Source organism: Herpailurus yagouaroundi, unplaced genomic scaffold, assembly GCF_014898765.1.
Source record: "Herpailurus yagouaroundi ecotype Mexico unplaced genomic scaffold, PumYag 181, whole genome shotgun sequence".
Lineage (NCBI taxonomy): Eukaryota > Metazoa > Chordata > Mammalia > Carnivora > Felidae > Herpailurus > Herpailurus yagouaroundi.
Window position 1 is genome coordinate 14,779,041 of NW_024412412.1, and position 25,541 is coordinate 14,804,581.

A 25,541-nucleotide genomic window follows, 5' to 3' on the forward strand; every position below is an offset into this window, starting at 1 on the left:
CCAGCTAATGACAGTAAGAAGGAAGATGCTGAGCGCTATGACAGCCAAGCAAACAGAAAGAAAGTGACAAGAGGGAAGACTGGCCTAGTGGGCCCGGTTCGGGCTTACCTGGATCCACTTGGTCATGTGCCTCAGGATGCTGTCTACGGCCTTCAGGGCGTCTTTCCTCTGCGGTGAGGAGGGGCCGTAGTGGTGGCCTTCCACATCGATGCGCTCATAATAGATGGCTGCCAGGTCGGCCCGGCCACTCCTGGAGGGAGCAGGGGGAGAGAGGTGAAGTCGAGGGGGACGCCCACCAGCTTCCTCCCCCTTCGCCCAGCAGCAGTGACACTGGTGTATCCCCCAAACCCTGACCCGTGGGCCAGGCAAAGCCGACAACTTAGAATGAACAAGGTGATCTCCAAGGGAGAGACACAGTTACTGCATCGAGACATGCCATGGGGCGCCTGCGTGGCTCAGTCGGTTAAGCGTCCGACTTCGGCTCAGGTCATGATCTCACAGTTTGTGCGTTCGAGCCCCGCGTCGGGCTCTGTGCTGACCGCTCAGAGCCTGGAACCTGTTTCAGATTCTGTGTCCTTCTCTCTCTGCCCCTCCCCGGCTTGTGCTTTGTCTCTCTCTCTCTCTCAAAAGTAAGTAAACATTAAAAAAAAAAAAAACCATTTTTTTTAAAGTCACTTCAGGGTCCCATAAGTGTGTGGGCAGTGGGTGGAAGTTCTCACTAGGTAATGGCATTTTCATACACATCCCTAAACTTGTTTGAGGCCTGTGTTCGTTATACTGATGAAATAATGAACAGAATGGAAACTTCCATAAAATCATTCCCTCAGCTAAGCCTCAGCCTTTAGCTGCTTTATGCTCTTGCATCCGTAGCTTCCCAAATGTGCAGATTCATGCCGTATATCCTGTGTTCAAGTGGACACACTTCTAAGGTGTGGCTTGCACGGTGGGGGAAATTTCACAAACAAGGTTGACCATTGCATTAAAGTTCAACGGAATGCGGGGCGCCTGGGTGGCGCAGTCGGTTAAGCGTCCGACTTCAGCCAGGTCACAATCTCGCGGTCCGTGAGTTCGAGCCCCGCGTCGGGCTCTGGGCTGATGGCTCAGAGCCTGGAGCCTGTTTCCGATTCTGTGTCTCCCTCTCTCTCTGCCCCTCCCCCGTTCATGCTCTGTCTCTCTCTGTCCCAAAAATAAATAAACGTTGAAAAAAAAAAAAAATTAAAAAAAAAAAAAGTTCAATGGAATGCTTTTAGGTCACTGCATTTTAGACCTCTCCCTTAATACCGCAGCTACTTGGCTGGTTTCTTTCAGGCTTTTCACCGAATTCACAAATCTGTATGTGACCAGAAAGCCGGTAAGTATCACAGATTTAGCTGATGGCTTTGTGTCAGGGAACTGTCAACCCCAGGTGCCAGGAACACCGGATTTGGGATGCTGGCAATTCAGGGATTATAAATGTGCCTTTGGGAAAGATTTCTAGGTTGGAGTTTCATCAGTTCATTAGGGACCTGGGTCTTCAAGGGCTGAGAGCTCTCGCCTGTTTGGAGTTTAGCGGACAAATTCTTGGTCGCCAGCTGTTTTCCACATGGATCTGGTCTCCATCACAGGTCGGCTCATTTGTAACGGAGCAGTTGGGTGAGGAGTGATGGTTGGAAATGCCTGCAGACCTGTTGTTGGCCATTTATAATTTACAGCTCAGGGGTCCAGGAACGGAGCCAAAAGGACATGTGGCTGTCAGCCCAGTACTTGAGATCTGCAAGGGGCTCCCAGCCTTGGAGTTTCAGGGACACTCAGATCCCCTATCATCTCAGGATGCTGTCCAGATCTCTCCTCCGTGTAAAAGTTCATAATCTCACATCCATTTTCCTTACTGAAGTGAGTTGGAAAGAGAAGAATCAGGGAGACAGAAACAGGGGTGGAAGGGGGGGCAATTCAAAGGAATGGTTGGAGTTATCAACAGTTATGAAAAATGATCCAAAACTTAGAAATTAGGCCCCCCCAAACCAGCTACCTGTCTTTCCTGTGTCCTACAAGAATGGGGTCTAGTAAACTTGCTTATAGGTCACCAGACTTTATGACCAACTAGAGCCCGGACTGTGTAAACTTAGCTGTTAACCTGCAGGAAAGCAGCAAGATGAAGGTTCCATTTGCCTGATGGAGAAAACAGTCCCAAAGATCATGGTTTGACTGTCCTCTAAGTTATTAAGCATTTCTGCATCTAACGATAATCACATCCCATCACCCTCCATCATTCATTTTCTTCGAGTGTGTGCATTTCTCATATTCTCCAGTTAACCAGCCCTGTCATCTCCTGATTCCCTCAGCAATAAAGTAATTTGAACTCTGGCATAATTCTCGCATTCGTATGTACTGAGCACATGACAGAGGCTTAGGTTTGAAAATTATACTTTGATAGGGAATTGGAATTAGACAAATCTGGGTTCAAAGATGTGAACCTCACTAACCTGGAGGTCTCAGAAGAAAAGCAAACATATCTGCAGGCTTCAGTTTGCCATGTGAAAAACCTCCACAAAGGGCTGCACTGAGTTTTAAATGAGCTGAGGTTTGTAAAGTGCTTGACGCCTGGCAAAAGGGAGAGAAATGCCTCTCTTCCTTCCAGATGCCCCCGGATGGCTTTTCCCTGTGTGCTGAGCCCCTTCCCTCAGAGTCCACGAGGAGGAGGGCCGAAGGCCGGGACATTTGGACCAGCCGCCTCGTGGCCTGTGGAAAGAACCTCTGGCCATCCTTTCTAGGCACCAGCAGGCACTGAGGTCCCGGGATCCCAAAAGGATTCCCTTGGAGCTGTCTTGCACAGCCTGGAGCTTGACAACGGACGGCAGCCGCGTGCACCGCTCCCACGGCCCGGTTGTCGCTTGACCAGCCCTTCGGAGAGGCCGCATCAGGCAGTCTGCCGGGACCAGCCCGGGAGCCGTCAAGGCCGCCTCCGGCTGCCACGGCTCACACGGTGCTGCCCTGCCCCCTGCCCCCCGGACGAGCTCCTCACGCCCCTCTTTTCTGTCCGCGGGAGCGTGCCTGTGCCACCATCAGAACTTCCGGGAGGATGGATTCAGTGATGCGGTCACAAACCGCTTCCTGTGGTGGCTGCGGGGCAGGGGTGCGGCCTCGCAGGCCCCAGGTGCGGTGCGTGGTGCAGAAGTCGCTCGTGATGGGGGCTGCGTGCTGCTGAACGTGTCACATGGCGAACAGAAGGCCGAGGCCACCATCCCGTCTCAGGCCTTCGTGAGCCCCAGGCCCGGCGCAGCCACGCAGGGGTGGCTTGCAAGGGGACCACCCCTACATCCTCTCCATCTGATGCGGTTTCAGCGCACCTTGCAGGTAAGGGTGTAGACCAGGAGGACAGCTGTGAAGTCGACTCCGAAGCGTTCAGGCACTTCTCATGAAGAACTGGGTTCGGGCTCCACCACCTCCTAGCTGTGTGCGACCCCGGGGCAAGGTGCGTAACTCTGGGAGAGTCACCGGCCTCCTCAAAAGGGCAGGGGGGGGAGAACGACATCTATGTAACACAGTAGAGGTCGTGGCAAAATGGGCCGATGGCAATGAGGCCTTTGACACAGTGCTAGCAGTTGGCTGTTGAGGACAATTAATCCTCTTCTCCCTTCTCTTTTCCTCCACACTGGAAGTTCTCCAGGTGCTAAGGTGGCATCTCCCACGGATACGACTTGGATCCCTAGAACCTCATGAGCGCTGGATGGCAACGCCCAGGTCAAGCACGGAAGTTGGATTAGCCCTTCCTACAGAAACATGCAGCTTCTTGGCTGAGTGGGACCCTTTGCTGAAATGCTGTCCCTGGGTCCATCTTAACCGCCTTCTGTAAAAGCCTATCTATCTTGTATCCCTTGCTTTCTGCTCCTCAGACTAAATAGCAGAGAAGACGAAGGCACTCTATCAGCAGTGCTGATCAGGAGAAATGTGTGTGCCTGTGTTTGCACACTTACGTGTGAGAACTCTAAGTACTCTTCCAATTATAGCTAGGAATTTGAGATAGAACTGAGCAGAAACCAAGAGGTGAGCTAGGGAGCCTAAACTTACTCCTTCCCTGGGGGCTATCTGATGGAAAGGTAAATAATAATACATCTTTGTCTAAACACACATACCATGAGAAATTCATAATTCCTTTGAGTCACACTCTTCTATGAACAAGCTGCTACACGCAAGATGGTCTTAACTGTTCCAGACTGTTCCAGGCTGGACAACTACTGGTCCACAAATGTCACTCCTTTAGTCTACTTTGTAAGAAAGCAGCGAGACGTGTTCTCAAAATGCACAGGTTGGTTGAAGGAGGCACCTTCTTTTTCTTTGCAAGAGAACCTAAATCATCTCACTGCTTTCCATAGGCAATAAGCAACGTCTGGAATATTATTTTTCTTCTCTTCACCCCCCCCTCATTTCAAGCCCTGACTAGTTCTAGAAATTGTGGATCTCCACCTTTCCAACCACTATCCCCAGGAGGGTTTCTGGTGGCCCTGTTAACTTTGGCAGTGTGAAGAACCCACAAGAAAACCGCACTGGCCTGAGTCCATCCTGCCCGGGCCTCCACTGCCCAACTGCAGAAGCACCATTCACGTTATAGACTATGCGAATGCCACCCTCTGCAGCTCAAGGCCATTTACGTGGACTACAGTGTGAGTGGTGCCAAGATGAGCAATATGGTAGCACCAGGTCATACCAGGTAGAGGCTGGGCCTGGGGCCACTTTCCTAGACTCCAGTTCTTTGCAGCCTCTTGTCTCTAGGGGAGCCCAATGCCTTTGCTAAACACACACACACACACACACACACACACACACACACACACACAACCACCCCCACCCCCATCTTTCCCCTCTCTAAATGCTGTGCTCTAAGGTAAAGATGTTACTCCCCAGCACTCCATGGCTTTGTCATGTTGCCTGAAAAGAAGAAAAGAAAAACTTCTCTAGAAACAGAGAAACAGGAACAGAAACTTCTCTGGGAAACAGAGTGCAGGACCGACTCGTCCTGCATTCTGGTGTGCCTCGGGACAAGACACTTTGCTTGAGGGGCCAGCTTGCAGGCCAGGGCTAATCTGAGTCTCTTGTGACTGTGTGACTCTCTACCTGTGAGTCACTGGGTTGTATGCAGTTGGGACCATTCAGCTGTCAAAGCAAAAGGAATGTGTAAAAGATTACACTCCCGTATAGAGTGTTGGGTTATTTGGAGGTCTTCGCGTGTTCATATTCAGCACAGCAATAGGCTGTGGGGGGTGGGGGGGCGTGGCTAGCATTTCGGATGTGTTGGAAATAGCACGGTATAGACACAGAGCTGTTCCAGAGTTCTAGCTCTGCTCAGCCGCTGGCTTTGCACAAACTGGGTTGCAACTCGATATTCCAGTTCATCATGTGTGTGGTTTCCAGCCCTTGTGGGCAAGGGAAAGAAAGCAGAGTAGGTAGGAGGCAGAATCATATAACACATATGATTTATAAACCATATGTTGAAGAATATTTATTTAATATTTCATAATATTTATTTAAAGCTCCCAGACCCTGCCCTTTCCCTCTTCCCTCCAGAAAAAAAATCTAAACTTTTAAACTTGTTACATCTCAGTTTTAAAGTATTTCAAACCTATTTCCTCTCCAACCTGTCAGAGCTTGAAACTTCCTGTGCCTCAAAAGACCGTCTTGATGGGTTTCACGGACGTGGAATTATTCGAAGAAGCAACGAAGGCAGGGGTGTTGTTTTCTCCCCGTGTAGTTCCGTGGGGGTGACTGCTCCTCTCTGCCATGGTTAGGTGGTGATGGCAAGAATGGGATTCCTGATCGGTCAACTCTACACCTGGGGAATCTCAGCTCTGGGCCAATTCATGGAGTTAGTGCCAGTGAGCTGTACGCAGCACCTAGGATATGCTGGCTCGCGGGGTCTGCAAGCTTGGAACCTGGCTCTTCCTCCTGGGAGAATAAATGTCTCTCCCCGGTCTCCACGCTGATTACTACGGGCCCTCTGCCTTGATCCCACCCAGGAGACTCATTCAACAGCCAAGGGGATCTCAAATCCAGCCCTAGAAGTCTGAGAGCCCCCAGCATCTTTAGCCTCTTGGTTGCTGATTTCTCAAGTAGACCCCACCCGGTCTCCCATCTTGACTTTCACTTCTAGTAGCTTCTGAGACCGACTTGAAGCTTTCTCCTGACCTTTCGTGTTGATCAGTTTCTTTTCTTTTTTTTTAAGTTTATTTATTATTTTTGAGAGAGAGAGAGCGAGCGCGCCTGAGCAGGGGAGGGGCAGAGAAAGGGAGACAGAGAATCCCAAGCAGGCTCCGTGCTGTCAGCGCAGAGTTCAACGCAGGGCTCAAACTCACGAATCATGAGATCATGACCTGAGCTGAAATCAAGAGTAGGATGCTTAACCCATTGAGCCACCCAGGTGCCCCTTCTCTGATGGTGCCCTGTGTCTGATGGACTCTTATGTGCTATTCAGGACAACATTACTTATTTCTACACTTTTAAAGTTCTGTGTCATTGTTCCATGTGGGAGCGGAAGAAAAGGTTCTATGTGCTAATATGCTAATGTGTTTCGTACATTACCAAGAAGAGGGTAGAGTAGGCAATTTTTCCAAATTTATTTCACCACAGATCCTTCCTTTTTGCCAAATAATTATTTTCTGAAATACAAGTATTCCCTTAAATCTTAAATTAGAGAGATGTTGATATTCATTTTGCTTCTCTCTTGTCCATCAACATAAAAAAGAAAGTCCCAAACCCTCGGGGACTTTCTTGCTCCCAATTCAACATTTACATAGAGTGCCCCTACCTGAAATGACTCACTCACAATTATTCTCTGGTAGTAGTTAACATTCACCATGCAAGAGGCTCACCACGTTTCTAAGACATTATTCCACCCATGCCAAACCTTCTTAATTCACTTTAGCATTCATTACCAGTCCTAAAAACCATGAAGAACAATGGCATGACTAAGACTTTGGGACACTTACTTGAAGGAGTCAAGAGCATCGCTCACTGCATTGGCAAAATTGATATCCGTTGGGACATTTTTATATTCTAGGCAGTAAGTAGGTCTGACACCAAGAATCTCAACCTCACAGCCTAAGAAGGAAAAAGATGGCAAATGGTTACCTTCTTCAATAATTAAGGTAGGGTTATGAGCCTATTTCAAGGAAGCAAACACCATTAGTCAAAATATAAATTTTGTTCATTTTCATGAAATAGAAGAACCTATTGTTGACAGTTGGTATATATATATATATATATATATATATAATAATTATATTATTATATATATATATAATTATAAAATTATAGTTAAATTTTGTTTAACTGGAGCAGAGGTTCTCAAAATACATTCCTAAGCAACACTCGTGTCCCATGACAAGGACTAGTAAAATTTCATTAATGTTTGTCTTTCCCAACTTGAAACAAAAAGTTAATTAGTACACAGAAAGGTCTTAATTAAAAGTTTTTTTCTAGGGGCGCCTGGGTGGCACAGTCGGTTAAGCATCCGACTTCAGCCAGGTCACCATCTCGCGGTCCGTGAGTTCGAGCCCCGTGTCGGGCTCTGGGCTGGTGGCTCAGAGCCTGGACTGTTTCCGATTCTGTGTCTCCCTCTCTCTCTGCCCCTCCCCCGTTCATGCTCTGTCTCTCTTTGTCCCAAAAATAAATAAACGTTGAAAAAAAAAAAAAGAAAAAAAAAAGTTTTTTTCTATAGGTTTTTCATAACTACTAAGGCTTCTAGCGTGTCTTTGTCCATTCTAAAGTCAAGTTGTAGGTAGTATCTGATTAGTCCAGGAATAATAAAATAAATACTTCACTAGTCCAACTGGACTCAGAGATAGATACTGCACTAAATTAGCAAGGCCTAAAAATCAGTAGGTCAAAGCAAGGATTCTGAGACATGACCTTGCCTCTTCCAAAATGAAGTAAAAGGATTAAGGGCATTCAGACATTGGAAGCTGCGATGGCCTTAGCTTCACTGCCCCGGTCCCTGGGACAAATAGAAGTAGTTGCTCTGAGAGAGAGACATGAACCTTATTATCAAAATACAGGGCAGGAGAGGGATGAGCCAGCCTCAGTTTTAGTGGAGTACTATTGGGTACCTACTCTGAACTGGTCACTGTGTTCAGACATAGCAGAAACAAAAACAGGTCAGTCAGCGTCTCCATCCTGGAGCATCCCAGAGTCTAGCGGGAGGAGGCATACAGGAAAACAGCGTAATTTGTGAAGTCTAAAATGACATACACTTGCTGGTGCAGGGCATTTACTTCAGGGATTATTTCTTCCTGGAAGCCTTCCTTGAATCTCCAGGTTGGGCTCATTCCCATGTGGTCAGTGTGTCTGGGGATGGAGGTAGGGAAGAAAGGGACACCCCAAGCAAAGAGAGCGGCAGAAGCAAAAGTTCAGAGATGAATAACAGTAAGGTGTGCGTGGAGACCTGTATGCAAAAGAAAGTTCCAGACAAGGGGTGCCCCTCCCCCACGGGGCTCAAACACAGGAACTATGAGATCATGACCTGAGCCGAAGTTGGGCACTTAACTGACTGAGCCACCCAGTGTCCCAGCGCTGCCTACTTTTTGAATCACCGAGTTCTTTTTCTCTCCAGCATTGTCCTCAGCTTTCTGCAGCTTTGCTGATGGCTCAGAGCCTGGAGCCTGCTTCAGATTCTGTCTCCTTCTCAGCCCCTCCCCCACTTATGCTCTCTTTCTCTCTCTGCTCCTCCCCTGCTTGTGTTCGCTCTCTCAGAAATAAATAAATAAACATTTAAATGTTAAAAAAAAAAAAAAGTAGCATAAACTTTCTATGTAAAGAACAGAGAGCTATATACTGGACAAATTCCAAAACCTGCTAAAGAGATAATCCTTATCTTCCCTCATGACACTTGTAACTAGTGGCAAATTAAATCGAAAGCTTCAAAAACGCCCAGATCCAGCTCAACTACAGATTAGAATGACTTAGCCTCCACTCTAAAGGCCTGACATAGGAAGAGGCATGAACTTTTTCAGGGAAAATATCATTTGCTATTGTTCTTTCTCACACAATGCTTGGCATATAATAAAAAAAAGCATGAGATGTACTAAGAAGCAGTAAAATGTGCATCATAATTAAGAGAAAAATATTCAACAGAACCAGATCTATAGATGTCACAAATGTTGGCCAGAAAGGGTAAACATAAAACAAATTTCTTTAAGAGATTATTGACTATATAAAGCAAAAAAAGTTCCCATAAGAAAAATATAATATATACAAATATTTGTATATAATTTGTAACTATGTGTGGTGATGGATGTTAGCTAGACTGATTGTGATAATCATTTCACTATATATGTATCAAATCATTCTGTTGTATACCTGAAACTCAAAATTTTACATGTCAATGATATCTCAATAAAAAATAAATAAACAGGGGCGCCTGGGTGGCGCAGTCGGTTAAGCATCCGACTTCAGCCAGGTCACGATCTCGCGGTCCGTGAGTTCGAGCCCCGCGTTGGGCTCTGGGCTGATGGCTCAGAGCCTGGAGCCTGTTTCCGATTCTGTGTCTCCCTCTCTCTCTGCCCCTCCCCCGTTCATGCTCTGTCTCTCTCTGTCCCAAAAATAAATATTGAAAAAAAAATTAAAAAAAAAAAAGAAAAAAAATAAATAAACATAAAAAAGAATGGGCATGATTGTTTATATATCATTAATATACACAACACACACACAGTAACTAGTCTTGGGAAAATAAAGTGCAAAATTGAAATCTTGGTTGAAGGTTTCAATGACAGCTCAAGAAAGAATAAATGATATCTAAGATATAGCTATATAAAGACATAGAAGATTTGAAGGTTAATAAGCTGGATTCAACAGACAATGAAAATTTTATCTTCTCGTTGTAGAATATTCATTATTATCAAACTTATCAGAAAACCTGACTGTATTTTGGTCCGCAAAGAAAATCTCAATAATTTCCAAACAGCAGAAATTTTATAGGCCACCATGCATATTATCTGACCAGAGGTAATGAAATTAGGAATTAATCATAACAGTTAACTAAAAATAAATCCAACTCCTTGTGAATGAAAAAGAAAACCCTTATGTAACTTGACATAAAGAGGAAATGAAACCTTCACTGAACCTTCACGCTAGATATTAACCACAGTGAAAATTCTACATTTCAAAACTTCATGGGATGCGTTTTCATTTAGGTCAGAAGCAGATCAGGAATGTTGCTGTCACCACTGCAATTTATTACTGTTAGAAAACTTCTTAGCAAGGCAATTAACAAGAAATAGAAATAAATAAGGAGTGCTACAAATCAGAAGGCATGCATGAAGAGTTCATCTATGGGAACATTTTTAAAACTTTTTGTTTGCAACTCGTGGCAAAATACTCATATTTCTTCATGATACAGTACAAAAAACAGACTCACGGCAGAAACAGAAGTTTCACCCAACTATGAACAACGCACACTAATACTTTCTTGTTCTATTCTACTCTAGGTGTTTTTTTTTAATACTGATTAGCAATCCATAAATTGATTTTACTGTCCACTATGGATCAAGACTTGCGTTTGGAAAACACTGATATGAGCCACGTACCTGAGTATTCCTGAATCCCTCCTGTCCTTTGAGAAGAAGTTTGTTAGGCAATATTCACACAATATTTATTGTATGCACGCTTCGCCTACCAAACCACTTCTAGGAACATATTCTAAGAAAGTTGTATATATAAGCATCTATATTATGCTGTTATTTATAATATAAGTTAAAACGCAATTTAGGGGCGCCTGGGTGGCTCAGTCGGTTAAGTGTCTGACTTCAGCTCAGGTCATGATCTCACAGTTTGTGAGTTTGAGCCCCGCGTCAGGGTCTGTGCTGACAGCTCGGAGCCTGGAGCCTGCTTCAGATTCTGTGTCTCCTTCTCTCTCTCTCTGCCCCTCCCCCCACTCATGCTCTGTCTCTGTCTCTCAAAAATAAATAAATGTAAAAAAAAATTAAAAATAAATAAATAAAGCAATTTAAATGTTTGAAAGTAGAGATGTGGTCAAATTATGGTATATCCATATAATGAAGTACCATGCGGGCATTAAAATCATTATGTCATTTGTATTTACTAGCATAATATTTTAGGTGAAAGGCTAGTAAATAGTATGTAAATGGATGATCTCATTTTTGAAAATATTTAAAGCATATTTGTGTCCAAAAAAAGAGAGGCAATGAATGTAATATGCATGTGGGAAATTAAAATAAGAAAATAAATTGAGTATAAGAAAAGGTAAATTTAGTGGCTGGTTTGGGAGACTTTTGTGGGCTAATTGAAGTCATTCTGAACTCCTTCCTCGCTTTCCATCACTTTATGGTAGAAGGAGGAAAGCCTTCTTATTTCCCCAGAGCCCTTTGTGGCTAGGAATGGTCATGTGACCTAGTATCTCAGAAAACAGATCTGCTGAGGAGCTGAGGGTGGGAAGCTTTGCTCCCGGATGAAAGATAAAGTGCTTTGCTGGCACTGCCTCTTTCTGTCTTTTCCAGTTTGGAATGCAGGTTGTGATGACACAATCCTTGAGTCACAGAAGCCATCTTGAAACTATGAGGCAACATGTATTTCGTTAAAAAGTAAATATGCGAAAATGTAGTCAAAGGGTATGACAATCCTGGGTTTTTTAAATGAGGTTGTTGGGGTGCCTCGGTAGCTTAGTCGGTTAAGCATCTGACTCTTGATTTCAGCTTGGGTCATGATCTCATAGGTCATGAGTTCAAGCCCCAAGTTGGGTTCTGGGCTGACAGTGCAGAGCCTGCTTAGGATTCTCTTTCCCTAGCTCTCTGCCCCTCCCCCACTTGCAGGCATTCTCTCTCTCTCTCAAAACAAATAAACATTAAAATAAATAATTAAAATGAGGGGCGCCTGGGTGGCTCAGTCGGTTGAGCGGCCGACTTCGGCTCAGGTCACAATCTCACGGTTCGTGAGTTCGAGCCCCGTGTCAGGCTCTGGGCTGATGGCTCAGAGCCTGGAGCCTGCTTCCGATTCTGTGTCTCCCTCTCTCTCTGCCCCTCCCCCATTCATGCTCTGTCTCTCTCTGTCTCAAAAATAAACATTAAAAAAAAATTTTTTTTAAAGAATAAAAAAAAATAATTAAAATGAGGTTAAGCAGATGAACCACATAAAGTATTCCTTGTAACATGATACAAATGAATTCCCATGTGTGTATCCATTGTTCAGTTAGCTAGATTTTCTATTACTTCCAGCAGACAATTCCTGACTCATTCAGGACTGTGGTTGACATTAAATTATTATTGTTTACTGAATTGAACCAAGTTTATTAAAATAAATACGTTATTTTTTGTAATAGGAAACCAAAAAATGAATTTTTTACTGATAACTTCCAAGTTACAGATCAGGACTATATATATATACAGTCCTTCTAATATACAGATTAGGACACAAAAATTCTATTCTATCCCTATCTAGTTTTAAAAAATTATAAACATTCATGTGCATGTTCTTTGATGCACTTAGGCCTGCATTTCTGTTGGAATATGTGTATGAGTAGAATTGCTAGATTTGGGGTATGCATATGCTCAACTTTATTAGATAATGCCAAAGAGTTTTTCAAAGCTCTTTTATTAGTTGGCTCCCGTCAGCTCATTATGAGACTTCCGGTTGCCCCATCCGTGTCACCACTTGGATTTGTCAGTTTTTTTAAATTAACCATTTTCCATTTTGGCAGTTACGCAGAGTTATCTCGTTGCAGTTTTATTTTGCATTTTTCTAAAAAACAATGATGTTGAGTAACTTTACCTATGTTTAGTGACCACTGGAATACCCTGTTATGCTATTTTTTTCCTGTTTAAGGAATACTTTTCTTACCCAAGACCATGAGGATATTCACCTATGTTTTCTTCTAGAAGCTTTATGTTTTACATTTTACAGTTAGATCTACAATCCACCTGGAATTACCTAGAATTAATTTAATGGATAGTGTTAGATAGGAGTCTGGATATATATATATATATGTATATGAATATATATATATGTACATGAATATATATGTATATATTCAATAGATCTTTCAAAATTTGTTGAAAAGATCATTTTTTGTTACTTCTCTAAAGTGTCTCCCTTGTCATAAATCAGGTATTGACTGTATATTTGTGGGGCTGTTTCAAGAATATCTAACCTTTAGTCTATTTGTCTACTCATGTAAATACCATTTTGTGTTCATTTTTATAGTTTTAAATGTCTATATTTAATGGAGTAAATCCTCCAGTTTTGTTCATCTGACTTAAGATTGTTTTTGCTATTCCTGATTCTGCATTTCCATATAAATTTCAGAATTGACCTGTCAATTCACACAAATGCATACACACAAACTGTTAGAATTTTGATGGCAACTACACTGAATCTATAGATCAACTTTGGGAAAATTGATATCATATTAAGGCTTCCAATTCAGTTACATAACATATTCCTCCACTTTTTGAGGTCTTTTTATATTTTTCTAAATAATTTTCTATGTAAAGTTCTCAAGCCATTTTTGTTAGATTCATTCCTTTATTTTTTGTGTTTTTGATTCTATTGGAAATTATACTGGCTTTTAAATGTCATTTTCTAATTTTTTTTCCTAGCATATATAAATACAATAATTTTAAAATATTGACCTTATATCAAAAGACTTATCTCATTAACTCTAAAAGTGAGTGCTTTTGGATTTTTGCAGCAGCAGTCATCTGTGAATAATTACAATTTCTTTTTCTTTTTGTTTTAAAACTTTTACCCCTGACCTCCCCACCACATCTCCTAACTGGATTGGGCCTCTAAATGTAATTTTGAATAGAAGTCATGGTAGAAGTCATCCTTATCTCATTACTGAACTCATTTACCAGCAACTATGATCTTTGCTATAAGGTTTTTGGTAGATAGTCTTGATCAGATTAAGGAGGTATTTTACTAGTTTCCCAAGTTTATTCTAATAAATTCCAGTTTAGTTTACTAAGAATTTTTTTATGAATTGTTGATATTTATCAAATAGTTTTTATTTATCTACTGAGATGATCAAATGTGTTTTTTTACTTTTATTCTGTTGCTGCTGTGAATAACATTGAGAGATTTTAAAATATTAAACCTGTTATTCCTGTGATAAACCCAATTTGCTTGGCATGTATCATTCTATTTATGTATTGATTGATTCAGTGTATAAATTTCTTGTTTAGAATTTTTATATCTATGTTCATGAAAAAGGTTATCCTGTAATTTGACTTAAAAAAATTTTTTTAAGTTTATTTATTTTGGGGGGGGGGTGGGGAGAGAATCCTAAACAGGTTCCGTGTTGTCAGCATGGAGCTGGTCATGGGGCCTGATCTCATGAACCATTAACTCATGACCTGAGCCAAAATCAAGTGTCAGACTCTTAACTAATTGAGTCACTCAGGCGCCCCTTGACTTTCTTTTAATATCCTTGCCACATTTTAGTACCAAGCTTATGCTGACTTTGTTATGGATGTGATTTACCATTATATATTCTCTGAAAGAGTTTGTGTAAGATTGGTGTTACTTTTCCCTTACATGTTTGAAAACTTCACTAGTGGAAGCATCTAATACTGGGGCATTCTGCTAAGGAAGGTTTTTAAAGATTTAACTTAAAAATAGATATAGAAGTATTCCAACTTTCAATTTCTTTTTGTCAGTTTTGGTAATTTTTCTCCAGCAATCTGTCTATTTCATTTACATTTTCAAATACATCGGCATAACATTTTTCATAACATTATTTTACTGGCTTTTTAATGTCTGTAGGTTCTAAGTTGATGCCCCCTTTTCCATTTTATTACTGGTTATTTTGTCTCCTCTTTTTATTTCTTGATAAGCCTTGTCAAGATTTCATACATTTTATTAGTTTTTAATTTAATTAAAAAAATTTTTTTTAATTTACATCCCAATTAGTTAGCATATAGTGCAACAATGATTTCAGGAGTAGATTCCTTAGTGCCCCTTACCCATTTAGCTCATCCCCCCTCCCGCAACCCCTCCAAGTAACCCTCAGTTTGTTCTCCATATTTATGAGTCTCTTCTGTTTTGTCCCCATCCCTGTTTTTATACTGTTTTTGTTTCCCTTCCCTTATGTTCATCTGTTTTGCCTCTTAAAGTCCTCATATGAGTGAAGTCATATGATTTTTGTCTTTCTCTGACTAATTTCACTTAGCATAATGGAACTGGAGGGTATTATTAGGTTTTTCTTATAAGAACAAATGTGGCTTTATCAATTCTCTCTCTTGTATGTTTGGTTTCTACTTCACTTCTGCTCTTGTTTTTCTCCATGTGATGGAATTTAATTTTCTTTGAGATGGAAACTTAGACTATTGATTTTCAGGCAATATTTTTATCTAATACATGCATATATGAGTATTAATTTCCTTTAAGGCATGAGTTTAGTTGCATTCCATTTATCCTGCTACATTATATGCAGTATTTTCACTAACCTTCCATTCAAGGTATTTCCTATATATTTCCACAGTACCTTCTTCTCCGAATCATGAATTATTTAGAAGTCTCTGATTGTTTTCCAAATATATGAAGATTTAAAATTTTCTTTCTGTTATTGACTATACTTTAATTATACTGTAGTTAGAGAACACATTCTGTATGATTTCACACTTTTCCAATTTGTTGAGAAATGCTTTATGACTAACATATGGTCATTTTTTACAAATGTTCCATGTGCACTTGAGAATAATGTGTATTCATCAGTTGTCGGGTGCAGTGTTCTGGTAATATCAAGTAGGTAAATATGTTAATTTGTTGTATAAATTTTCTATACCCTTCTAATTTTTTGTTCTCTTATTTTATCAGTTACTGAAAAAGAGGTCTTAAAATCTTTTAATATCATGAATTTACCAATTCTCCTTTGGTTCTGTCAATTTTTGCTTTATTTATTTTGAGACTGTACAATTAGTAGCATTACAATTTAGAATTGTTACAGTTTCCTGGTGGCTTGAGCCTTATATCAACATGAAGTGTCCTTTATTTTTTTTTAGTTTTTTTTTAATGTTTATCCATTTTTTGAGAGACAGAGAGACAGAGCACGAGTGAGGGAGGGGCAGAGAGAGAGGGAGACACAGAACCCGAAGCAGGCTCCAGGCTCTGAGCTCTCAGCACAGAGCCCGACGCAGGGCTCAAACTCACAAACTGAGATCATGACCTGAGCTGAAGTCAGACGCTTAACTGACTGAGCCACCCAGGGGTCCCCTGACGTGTTCTTTATTTAAAAAATAGTCTAGAGGAGACTGGGTGGCTCAGTCAGTTAAGCATCCGGCTTTAGCTCAGGTCATGATCTCATGGTTCATGAGTTCAAGTCTTGCATCAGGCTCTGAGGGGACAGCTTAAGGCCTGGAGCCTGTTTCGGATTCTGGGTCTCCCTCTCTCTGCCCCTCCCCTGCTTACTCTCTCTCTCTCTCTCTCTCTCTCTCTCTCTCAAAAATAAATAAACATTAAAATAAAATATAGTTTAGGTTTTTAGTCTACGTTGATTCATAGTAGTATAGATGCACCAGCTCTCTCTTGGTTAGTTTTTTAAACTCATCTTTTAAAAATGCTATTACTTTGAACTCTTCCACATACTTACATTTAATGTAGGTCTTTTATAAGCAGCATATATCAGTTTTGGTTTTTGTCTTGTCTGATGGTAGTTTTTTTAATGTAAATATCTAAAGTTTAACATAGACAAAAAATTAAAAAAACCATAATTATACAGGTCAATGAATTCCTATGAAGTGAATGCAGCTGTGTAACCAGCACACGGACCAGGAGACAGAACATTACTGTCACACACCGGCACCTTCTTGTCCTTATTCTCCCAAGTGTAAACACTATTCTAACAATGTGACTTAGTTTCACCTGCTTTTGAACTTTATGCAACCAGAAAAACTCAGAGTAATTGGAATTGTAAAATATTAGTAAAAAAGTAAACTTTTACATGTAATGTATTTACTGATATCTTTGTGTTTCAATCAGCCATCTAAACTGTCATGTATTCACTATACATTTGATAGTTTTTCTCCCCTTTCTTGATTTTTTTTCGACTAAGTATGGATTATTGTTTGATTTCTCTGCCTTTATTAGCTTGCTATATATATATATATATATTTTTTTTTAAGTTTATTTATTTTGAGAGTGAGAGGGTGAGTGGGGGAAGAACACAGAGAGAGGGAGAGAGAGAATCCCAAGCAGACTCTGTCAGTGCAGAGCCTGATGTGGGGTTTTTTCTCACAAACTATGAGATCATGACCTGAGTCAAAATCCAGAGTCAGACACTTAACTGACTGAGCCACTCAGGTGCCCCACTATTTATACATTTTAATTAATCTCTTCCTGGCATAGGGCCCTAAATATGACCAAAAAATGGGAATATTGATTTATTGAAGTCTAATACAAATTTGTACTTCTGTAACTTCCCAGAAAATACAAAGACATTTGAATACTTTGAATTTACATTTCTCCCGCCTTCTGTGTTTTTTTTGTTGTCATATATTTTAATTCTCTATGGATTTTTAATCCAAATGTTGTTGTTATTATTATTATTACTATTATTAATTTACTTGACCCTCCATATGCTGTCATCTTCTTCTAGAGAGTAAATGCTTTGCTTGTGATGGCCACCTAGGCTATGGGCAGACCATTTCAATCCACAGTGGGTAAAGATGATTCAAACCTCACCTCTGTCTTTATGAAAGCTTCAGTCCTCAAAAAGTCTACACCCTTGCCCATGTCTAGCTCATTCTTATTGCTGAACTGTTGCCCTTTATTGTCCAACTAAAGTTCTGGGACATTTACTATGACTCTTCTCCTTGGTGGGCTATGAACTTCAATTTTTGTCGCTTTTCTCATCCTGTGAATCTGTCAAAAGCTCAGTTCAGTTTACTAGCCTCTCAACTGCTTTTGAGATCAGCATTTCACTAGAGAGGAGACATGGTACCAATTGCCAGATATACCTCCTTCTCTAGGTCTTGATATGTGTCTGATACATTATGCACGTTACACATACACCCATAGTCCAGCGGCTTTTCTAACTGCTGCTGGAGATAAGAGTTATTTCAAATGCAACTCAGCCTGTCATCGTGCCAAGTGAAACACCAAATTTCAATAAATAATTTTTAAACATAAAAAGTTCCATTTTATTAGAAATGCACCTCACAATGAAAGGAATAGGGATGCTTTTAAAAATCAATATATATATCCATGGATGAATATGACTGATCTCTAGAATAAGACAAGTTCAGAATCCATTCTATTCTTATCTGTTAAGTCGAAGTACTAAGAGAGTTGTTCACGTAAATAAGTAGATGGAAATAGACATCGTTTGTTGTACCAATGTCATTTAATTCTTTGAACTGCTGCCTTGCTTGAATGCCAACCTTCACATAGTGATCTACCATCATGAATTTTGAAATAACGTTTCCTCTGACAACTCAATTAAGTTTTTCCTAAATAATTTTAAAGCACGCAGTGGAAAATACTTGATTTTTTTTAAGTTTTATTGTTTTATCACTAGATGTATTCACTTTCTCAACACCGACACCAATATTTCGAACTGTCCCTTTATCTGGTACCTGGAGGTTTTCATGTGCCAGAGCAATGCACCTTAGTAAGGTTCTGGATGGCTGAGGGATATTCCCTTCTTAGGTAAAGTATGGAAAGGGCATGTTTTTCATCAAGCCAATATTTTCAATGCACTTGGAAGTTTAGGATCTTAGAACTGATTTCCTTAAAAGCAACCTTGCCCTTGTAAACCCCTAGGAACCCGACGTGAAGAACCCTGAACTAGGAAACCAGGCAGCAGTAGCTCTACGCTAAGGAAACTGTAATGTTCTGAAAGCAGCTGGGCATAAAGCGGTGTGGGGAGTATGACTGACGGTTGTATAATTTATTCTCTTTTGGGTTGTCCCACAACTGAAGCTCTGTGAGCAGAGGGAAAGGAAGAACTTTCATAAGCAGAGCAAATGGGGCATTACAATTTGCTATCTGTTCAGGTAACGAGAGAGCCAAAAGATAGGGTGAAAGGATCATAGCTCAACCCATCAGAGATACCCTGAATCCAAGTCCTGCAAACACAGTACATTTTGATAGAAGCTATGTACCTTCATGTGCCCCTGAGAAGGGATTAAACTAGCACCCAGGTGGACAGAAAGAGGGACAAGTGTAATCCTTCTGCCCTCTCCATCCAGAATGGTCTCTTCTTGGTGAGATCTCAAAAGGCAGACACATTCACCCTACTTCTAATCTCATAACCCAGAATGAATAAACGACTGGCAAAGGAAACAGCTAGCAAGAAAGGACAGCCACAATGCAGTGTAACGTGAAATTGGTGACACTTGTAGGTTTAAGGAGAGCAAGGCTCATTATTCCTAGGTGAAGTAGTGTAGGTACTTTGCTTTGTTTTCATTAGTCTTTATCTGATGGAAATCAGCAGACTGGTGATGGGGGTGCTGTGTGGATCCCACGAGATGATTCTCTAATCAGGAGTCTATGGGCCTTTTCTGGATCGATCATGTGCTCAATTTGTGAAAGTGGGTACGTTGCTCCGGCTCTGAGTCTGCTTCCTCCAGTCCACTTCCATGGCTTCAGGGGGAGCATGGAATCTGGGCAACCGAAGTCACTGCAGGTCGCCTCAACGTGACTGAGGAAAGCAGGATTTCTGGATCTCTGCATTGGGATGCAGGGAAACAAAGGTGATGGCCTGGATCTCACAGTCTGAAAGATCAACCGGGAGCTATGGAGTAAGATTTTGGTTTCACAAATGCTCTGAGGGCATGTTTTGGCTTTACTCCATCTTGTTTCCTCACTGTTCCCAGGGACCTTTGAAAGGAATTGCCCTTAATTAGGGTTCATTTTCTAGGACTTCATCTTATCTCTGCCTAGACTCTACCTTCCTGCTGGATATTCCCACCTCAGGCTGGGTGAGAATCTCCTTCTACAACCTAATGAAAACATCCTGAGTAGAAAATACAGAGTTGAAGGGAACTTAAAGGGCAAAGAGGGCCACCACTAAGCCCATGCTTGATTTCTTTAAAAAGGCATTTCTTTTTAAAAACACTTAACTGCCATCCAACAGCAACTTATTTGAATATACCTGTTTTGTCACGATCACACTTGACTGCCACAGCCCAAAACATTGTCAAAATAAATATGCGAGTCACGATGTCTAGAATGTGAGTGATGTCCCCCCGGATGTGGCATCCTAGCACAGCTCAGGGCTTTCAGAGCCGTCCGTGGCAGGCGTACATCAAAACCCTTTACTTTTACAAAGAAAACAAGGGTCTCAGATGGGAGAAGTGAATGTCCCAGGGTCTCCCTGCCAGCTAGTAATCATCTCTCCTGGCCGTGGTACATTTCTACAACACACACTGCTTTCCAGAATGATCCTTGCTTCCTGGCAACTCTCTCCAAGGACCACCAAGTTGAGCCCATAAAAAAATCACATTTCTCCAACTTCCAAGAGCGTGGGTCTTGCCTTCTAAGTGCAGCCATTTGCCAACTTTGACACATAGTGTAACAATAACCCTTGTGAGCTGCATTTTATGTGCTAGGAGGCAGGTGTACAACTGTTGAATACATGTCTCAAGAGAGCTTATTAAAACAGCTAAGCCAATTAACTCTCTTAGAAACATGTAACCTTTTCCAGGAAAATACATCTGAGGCACAGGAACTTGTGGGAACAAGTCCTTAGGGAAAGCATGGCCTTTGATCTCAGAGACCCTGTGCCCAGAGTTGGCCTGGCCCACAGAGCTAGGAGACCTCTGGTGGCCATTCTCTTCTGATGTAGGGAGAGGACGGTGGGCTGGCCTTAGCACAGGATGCTGCCGAAGATGGTTTTGTGTGCCGGGGTAGAGAGCAAGCCCAGGAGACAAAGGAGATGAGAAACAACTCATCCATTAGAGAAGATTCCAAAAACTCAACTGAAAATGACTCACTGGGCATAAAAAGTGACTAATGGGAAACCAAGGTGAGAAGGAATGTATGCCCAACCCAAGCTGAGTCTGCGCGTTAGGAAGGCGGTGGTGAAACCACAGCGAGGCATAATGAAGCCAGAGGTGGAGCTTTAATCTCTGCATCTGTTAGTTAGCTTTAGATGGGGAAAATCTCTGGCCCAGGGTCAAGGACTGCACTCTTCCCAAGTGGGATCAGGTGAGGAATGAATGACCACAACTGGAACGACACCCCTGGGACCCCCTCATATAAACTATCAGCTCTGGGTCTGGGGCACAGGCTTCAAGATGATCTAAATATTGCAATGATTACATGATTACGGTGACATCACGATCCCCCCAAAGGAAGCCATCTGACTTCTGCAGCGCATGGTGTTCCCAAACAAAGTCTCCTCCTCTGAATAGGCGCCTTCCTGGCATTTAGGTCGCAGCAGACTGGACCTACTTAGGATGCAAGATGCTGACAGGCCCTTTACTGCACAGCTCAGCCCTGTCCGCGAGTTTGCTAGAACTCTGGCACCTATCCGGGGACCCCTCGTCCCTCCGACCCCCAAATCCAAGCTGTGATCTTCAAGTCTTACAAACCACCCTTTCTCCCCCATGTATCTGGGGGAACATGGGTCTCCCCAACCTCTGAGGTGGTTCTCAGCCACTCCTAGGAGTATCTGGGATCAGGACTGAGTGCTGTGTGTGTGGGCTCTGCAAAACCACTTCTCGGCAATCCTTGGGCCAACAGCCTGGGGCCAGTCCAGTGGCCACACGGCCCAGTGTTAGCCTCTTTCTCTGCTCGTGGTCCTGTGTATGGCTAACCCTGTCCCTGGTTTCTGCCTCCCAGCCCTGAAGCACCAAACAGTCGGGCTCTGTCCCTTCTTTCTCTGATGACCCAGTGGTCAGCCCCCTCTATCTACCCCTTTCCTGAAAACACTCCCCTCCTCTTCCTTGCTGACCTGACGACCTGTCCCAGAATTCTCTTAGTGATTCAAAAAAGGGCGTGTGTTTCACTCTATGGTGTTTGCTGCAAATGTATGTTTGAATTCTTGATGTGACCTTGCAGCTTGATTTGGGGCTAAGAATGACCTGGATCTGAGGACTTCCTCCAGGTGAATTAAAATGGGTCCAAACTGAAGATCCCTTTTTATTTATTTTTAATTTTTTTAATGCTTACTTATTTTTGAGAGAGAGAGAGAGAGAGAGAGAGAGAGAGAGAGAGAAAGCGGGGCAGGGGCAGAGAGAAGGAGACAGAATCCGAAGCAGGCTCCAGGCTCTGAGCTGTCAGCACACAGCCCGATGAGAACCCGTGAACTACGAGACCATGACCTGAGCTGAAGTCAGACGCTCAACGGACTGAGCCAGCCCTCCTCCATTGTACAGTGGGCATAAGAGGAGTAACTTCTCACGACTGTTCCGACAGTTAAATAAAAGTATGTGTGTGACGTGCCGAGTTCACTTTAGGTGTCCGGCCCACACGTTTCTTTTCCTTGTCGGCATCAGAGAAGGCTAAGGCGCCTTGGTTTCAAACGTGCCGGAGGACAGTGGCCCTGGGGGGTTCCCCAGCAGTGACCGGGGCAGAGAAAGAGGATTCCCACAACAGTTTAACTAGCCTCAGGGCTGTGACAGGGGCCAGAGACGACACATTGGGTCACAGGCACCAGGCAAGTGGCCAAGTATGTTTGGGCCGCAGTTCTCACCCAGCTGCACAGCAGAACCAATAAGGTGGGGGGTAACTCGCAAGAACACTGATGCAGGGCCCTCACCCCAAACCAGTTATGCTGGAACCCCTGAGAGGGCGGCCTGGGCACTGGTGTTTTATAATAGCCTCATGTGATTCTTACCTGTATCCAGAGGGAAGAATCTCTCCTAAGGAGGGAGAAACAAGGACAGAAACTTACAAAATAAATTTACCTCTGGGGAACTGGATGGCTCACTCAGTTAAGCATCCAACTCTTGATTTTGGCTCAGGTCATGATCCCAGAGCCATGGGATCCAGCCCTTTGTGGGCTCTAAACTGAGCACGGAGCCTGCTTGGGATTCTCTCTCTTCCTCTACCCCTCTTCTACTTGTACACGCTTGCTCTCTTTCTCAAGATACATAAATAAACTTAAAAACAACCAATTTGCCTCTTAACGTGCAGGAAAGGAGGATGCAAACAGGGAGCAGAGAGGGTCACTGGTACTGGTGTTTTGGGTGAGCGTGGAAAGAACTAAATGTGGAAAGAACCTGGACCCGGACGTCGCCCTGAATGGGAGGGGAGGCAGCTTTTCCCCTCAAGTTCTCTAATGAGACCGTGGCAGGAAGAAGGCTCCCCCCACCCCCCCCCCCCGCCACCCCCAGGGAGGCCAAGCCTGCCCAGACAGCCTGAGATGGGAGTTCGGCGCCCAGACTAATGCAGAAAGCAAACGGAGGTGGTGAGGCCCTGCAGAGCTTCTGAGCCTCCTGACGGGCCAGCATCAGTTCTGGGCCAGAAGGAGCTCTCAGTGGGAATTAACCTTGACCCTGAACAAGCTCTGGAGCTGGCAGAATGCCAGAATCAGCCCAGAGAGAGGTCAGCAATTCTGATCCCACAGAACAAAACTTTCTTCCTCACTGGCTCCTACCCTGTAGGCTACAATTCCCATATTAGTCATTGCTTCAAATTAGCAAGGCACCGGGGGATGTTAGAATAAAATGCTGTCTGCCCTGAGATGCCCCATCATTAGCCTTCGTTGAAATCTCTTGATGGGATCAGCTGGCAGCAGGGACACTGACAGGTGGGACACAGGGTGAGTCAGAGAAGGCTTAGGGAGCCTTGAGGCTGTTGTGTCGCTTGGGAGGCCAGGCCAGGTGGAGTATGGCGGGCAGCCCTGAGCCCCCGGGAGAAGGAGGGTAAGTGCTCTGAGGATGAACGCCCGCACTTCACAAGTCCCAATGACGGCAGGAATGGGAGCCCTGAAAATCCCTCGCCCTTGTTCTGATTTGCAGTTAATCCGAAGGCTTGCCTTCTGGCCTGTTTGCCTCCTCACTTGGTCTAACAAATGTTGGGGTAATGTCTGTCTCTCATGTTTCTTTTCTTCCTGATCGTCTTTTTCATCTTCCCTCTTCCTTTCTGCTTTAGTGCATTTGGACTGATGTAACAAAATACCATTGACTGGGTGGTTTAGCCAATAAACGTTTTCTCATAGTTCCTGGAGATGGAAAATTCAAGATCGAGGTGTTAGGAGATTTGGTGTCTGGTGAGGCACCTCCTCCTGGTTTGTACATGGTCACCTTCTTACTGTGTGGCTGAGAGAGGCCCTGGTCTCTTCTTCTTCCTGTAAGGGCACTAACCCCAGCACGGAAGCCCTATCCTCATGACTTCAGCTAAACCTAATTGCCTCCCCAAGGTCCCACCCCCAAATACCATCACACTGGGGATTGTATCCAAGATACAAAATGGGGGGGGGGGTGTCATATTTCAGTCCCTGGCAGTGTCTGCATGGTTATTTGATGAGTCAATGGCTGATCAGGAACACTCATTGTGGACTTTCTGTGGGCAAAGAGTAAACTACTGGGTTAAGCCACTGACACTTGGGGGCTTATCTGTCTGCCATTGATCCTAACGTATTAATAGTCCCTTAGACTCAAATTGCCTTACATAGCATATAAGGTACTTAAAGATCTGGCCAGTGCTGGTTTTCTGTCTCTTCACGCCCACCTTCAGTCAATCAATTGCAACCTTGTTTTGCTCTGCAGATCTGCAAGGACGACATGCCCTTGCTTGCTTTGCCTTTGAACCACAGCACGCAATCCTTTCCTCTGCCTCAAATGCTCCTAGAGATCTGGCCTACGTGATCATTCAATACCTTACGTCTATTATAATCCCAACATCCCTGGTGTATGGTAACTACCGACTTCCTGTCTGCCTCCCAACCCAAGGAAATAGGCCCCATTTCTCATTAGAACATACCAACTCCTCAATGGCATTCGAAGCAGCCACTAACCAGAAAAAAGAGGTGTTGGGTTTTTTTTTTTTCCATAACTTTTTTCCTGTTTAACTGAAAATTGTCTTTGTGGGAAAACTCGTGGCAAATTTTATTATTTGTATGTTTTGTTTTCTTCAAAACCAATTCCAGATGAAGTATCATAATCATAAAATCATCGTCACTATTAAGGTCAGGACTCTCCTGCAGTAGATAGAAATTAAAGAACACCTTGCATTATTAATAATTATTATTAGTCTAAATCAGAAAATGTTAAAGGAGATTAAACTCTTCAGAGTTCAGAGCTTGCCAGGGACATCCCCGGTAATAAACCCGGATGCTCTCTTTGCAGGCCACTTATCATGCCTCCAAAGTGAGCACCGACGATGGCCATTCCCATCTTGAAGCCATTGTATTCCATGTGCCAACAGATTTCAGCTGGAGTCACTCTCTCAGTGACACCTTTCCCTGCCTTCTCAGACGAGATCAAGTCCCTTATTAGGCACCTTTTAAAAGGAATATCACCGTTCTTTTTCTTTCTTTTTTTTTTTTTTAAGATTTCTTTCTTTTTGAGAGAGAGTGTGCAAGGGGGAAGGGGCAGACAGAGGGGGACAGAGGATCCAAAGTGGGCTCTGTGCTGACAGCAGCAAGCCCGATGAGGAGCTCGAACTCACGAAGC

General features: G+C 43.0%; 1 protein-coding gene across 1 annotated transcript in view; it reads right to left on the reverse strand.

The window, feature by feature from the left end:
- ENPP6 (ectonucleotide pyrophosphatase/phosphodiesterase 6) overlaps positions 1-25,541 on the reverse strand; it is a 108,713-nt gene that overhangs the window by 22,865 nt on the left and 60,307 nt on the right. The window contains exons 3-4 of the mRNA XM_040489898.1: positions 6,960-7,071; positions 109-250 (exon numbers count right to left, since the gene is read on the reverse strand). Coding sequence (XP_040345832.1) covers positions 109-250; positions 6,960-7,071 — 254 coding nt within the window. The remainder of the gene's footprint in view (positions 1-108; positions 251-6,959; positions 7,072-25,541) is intronic.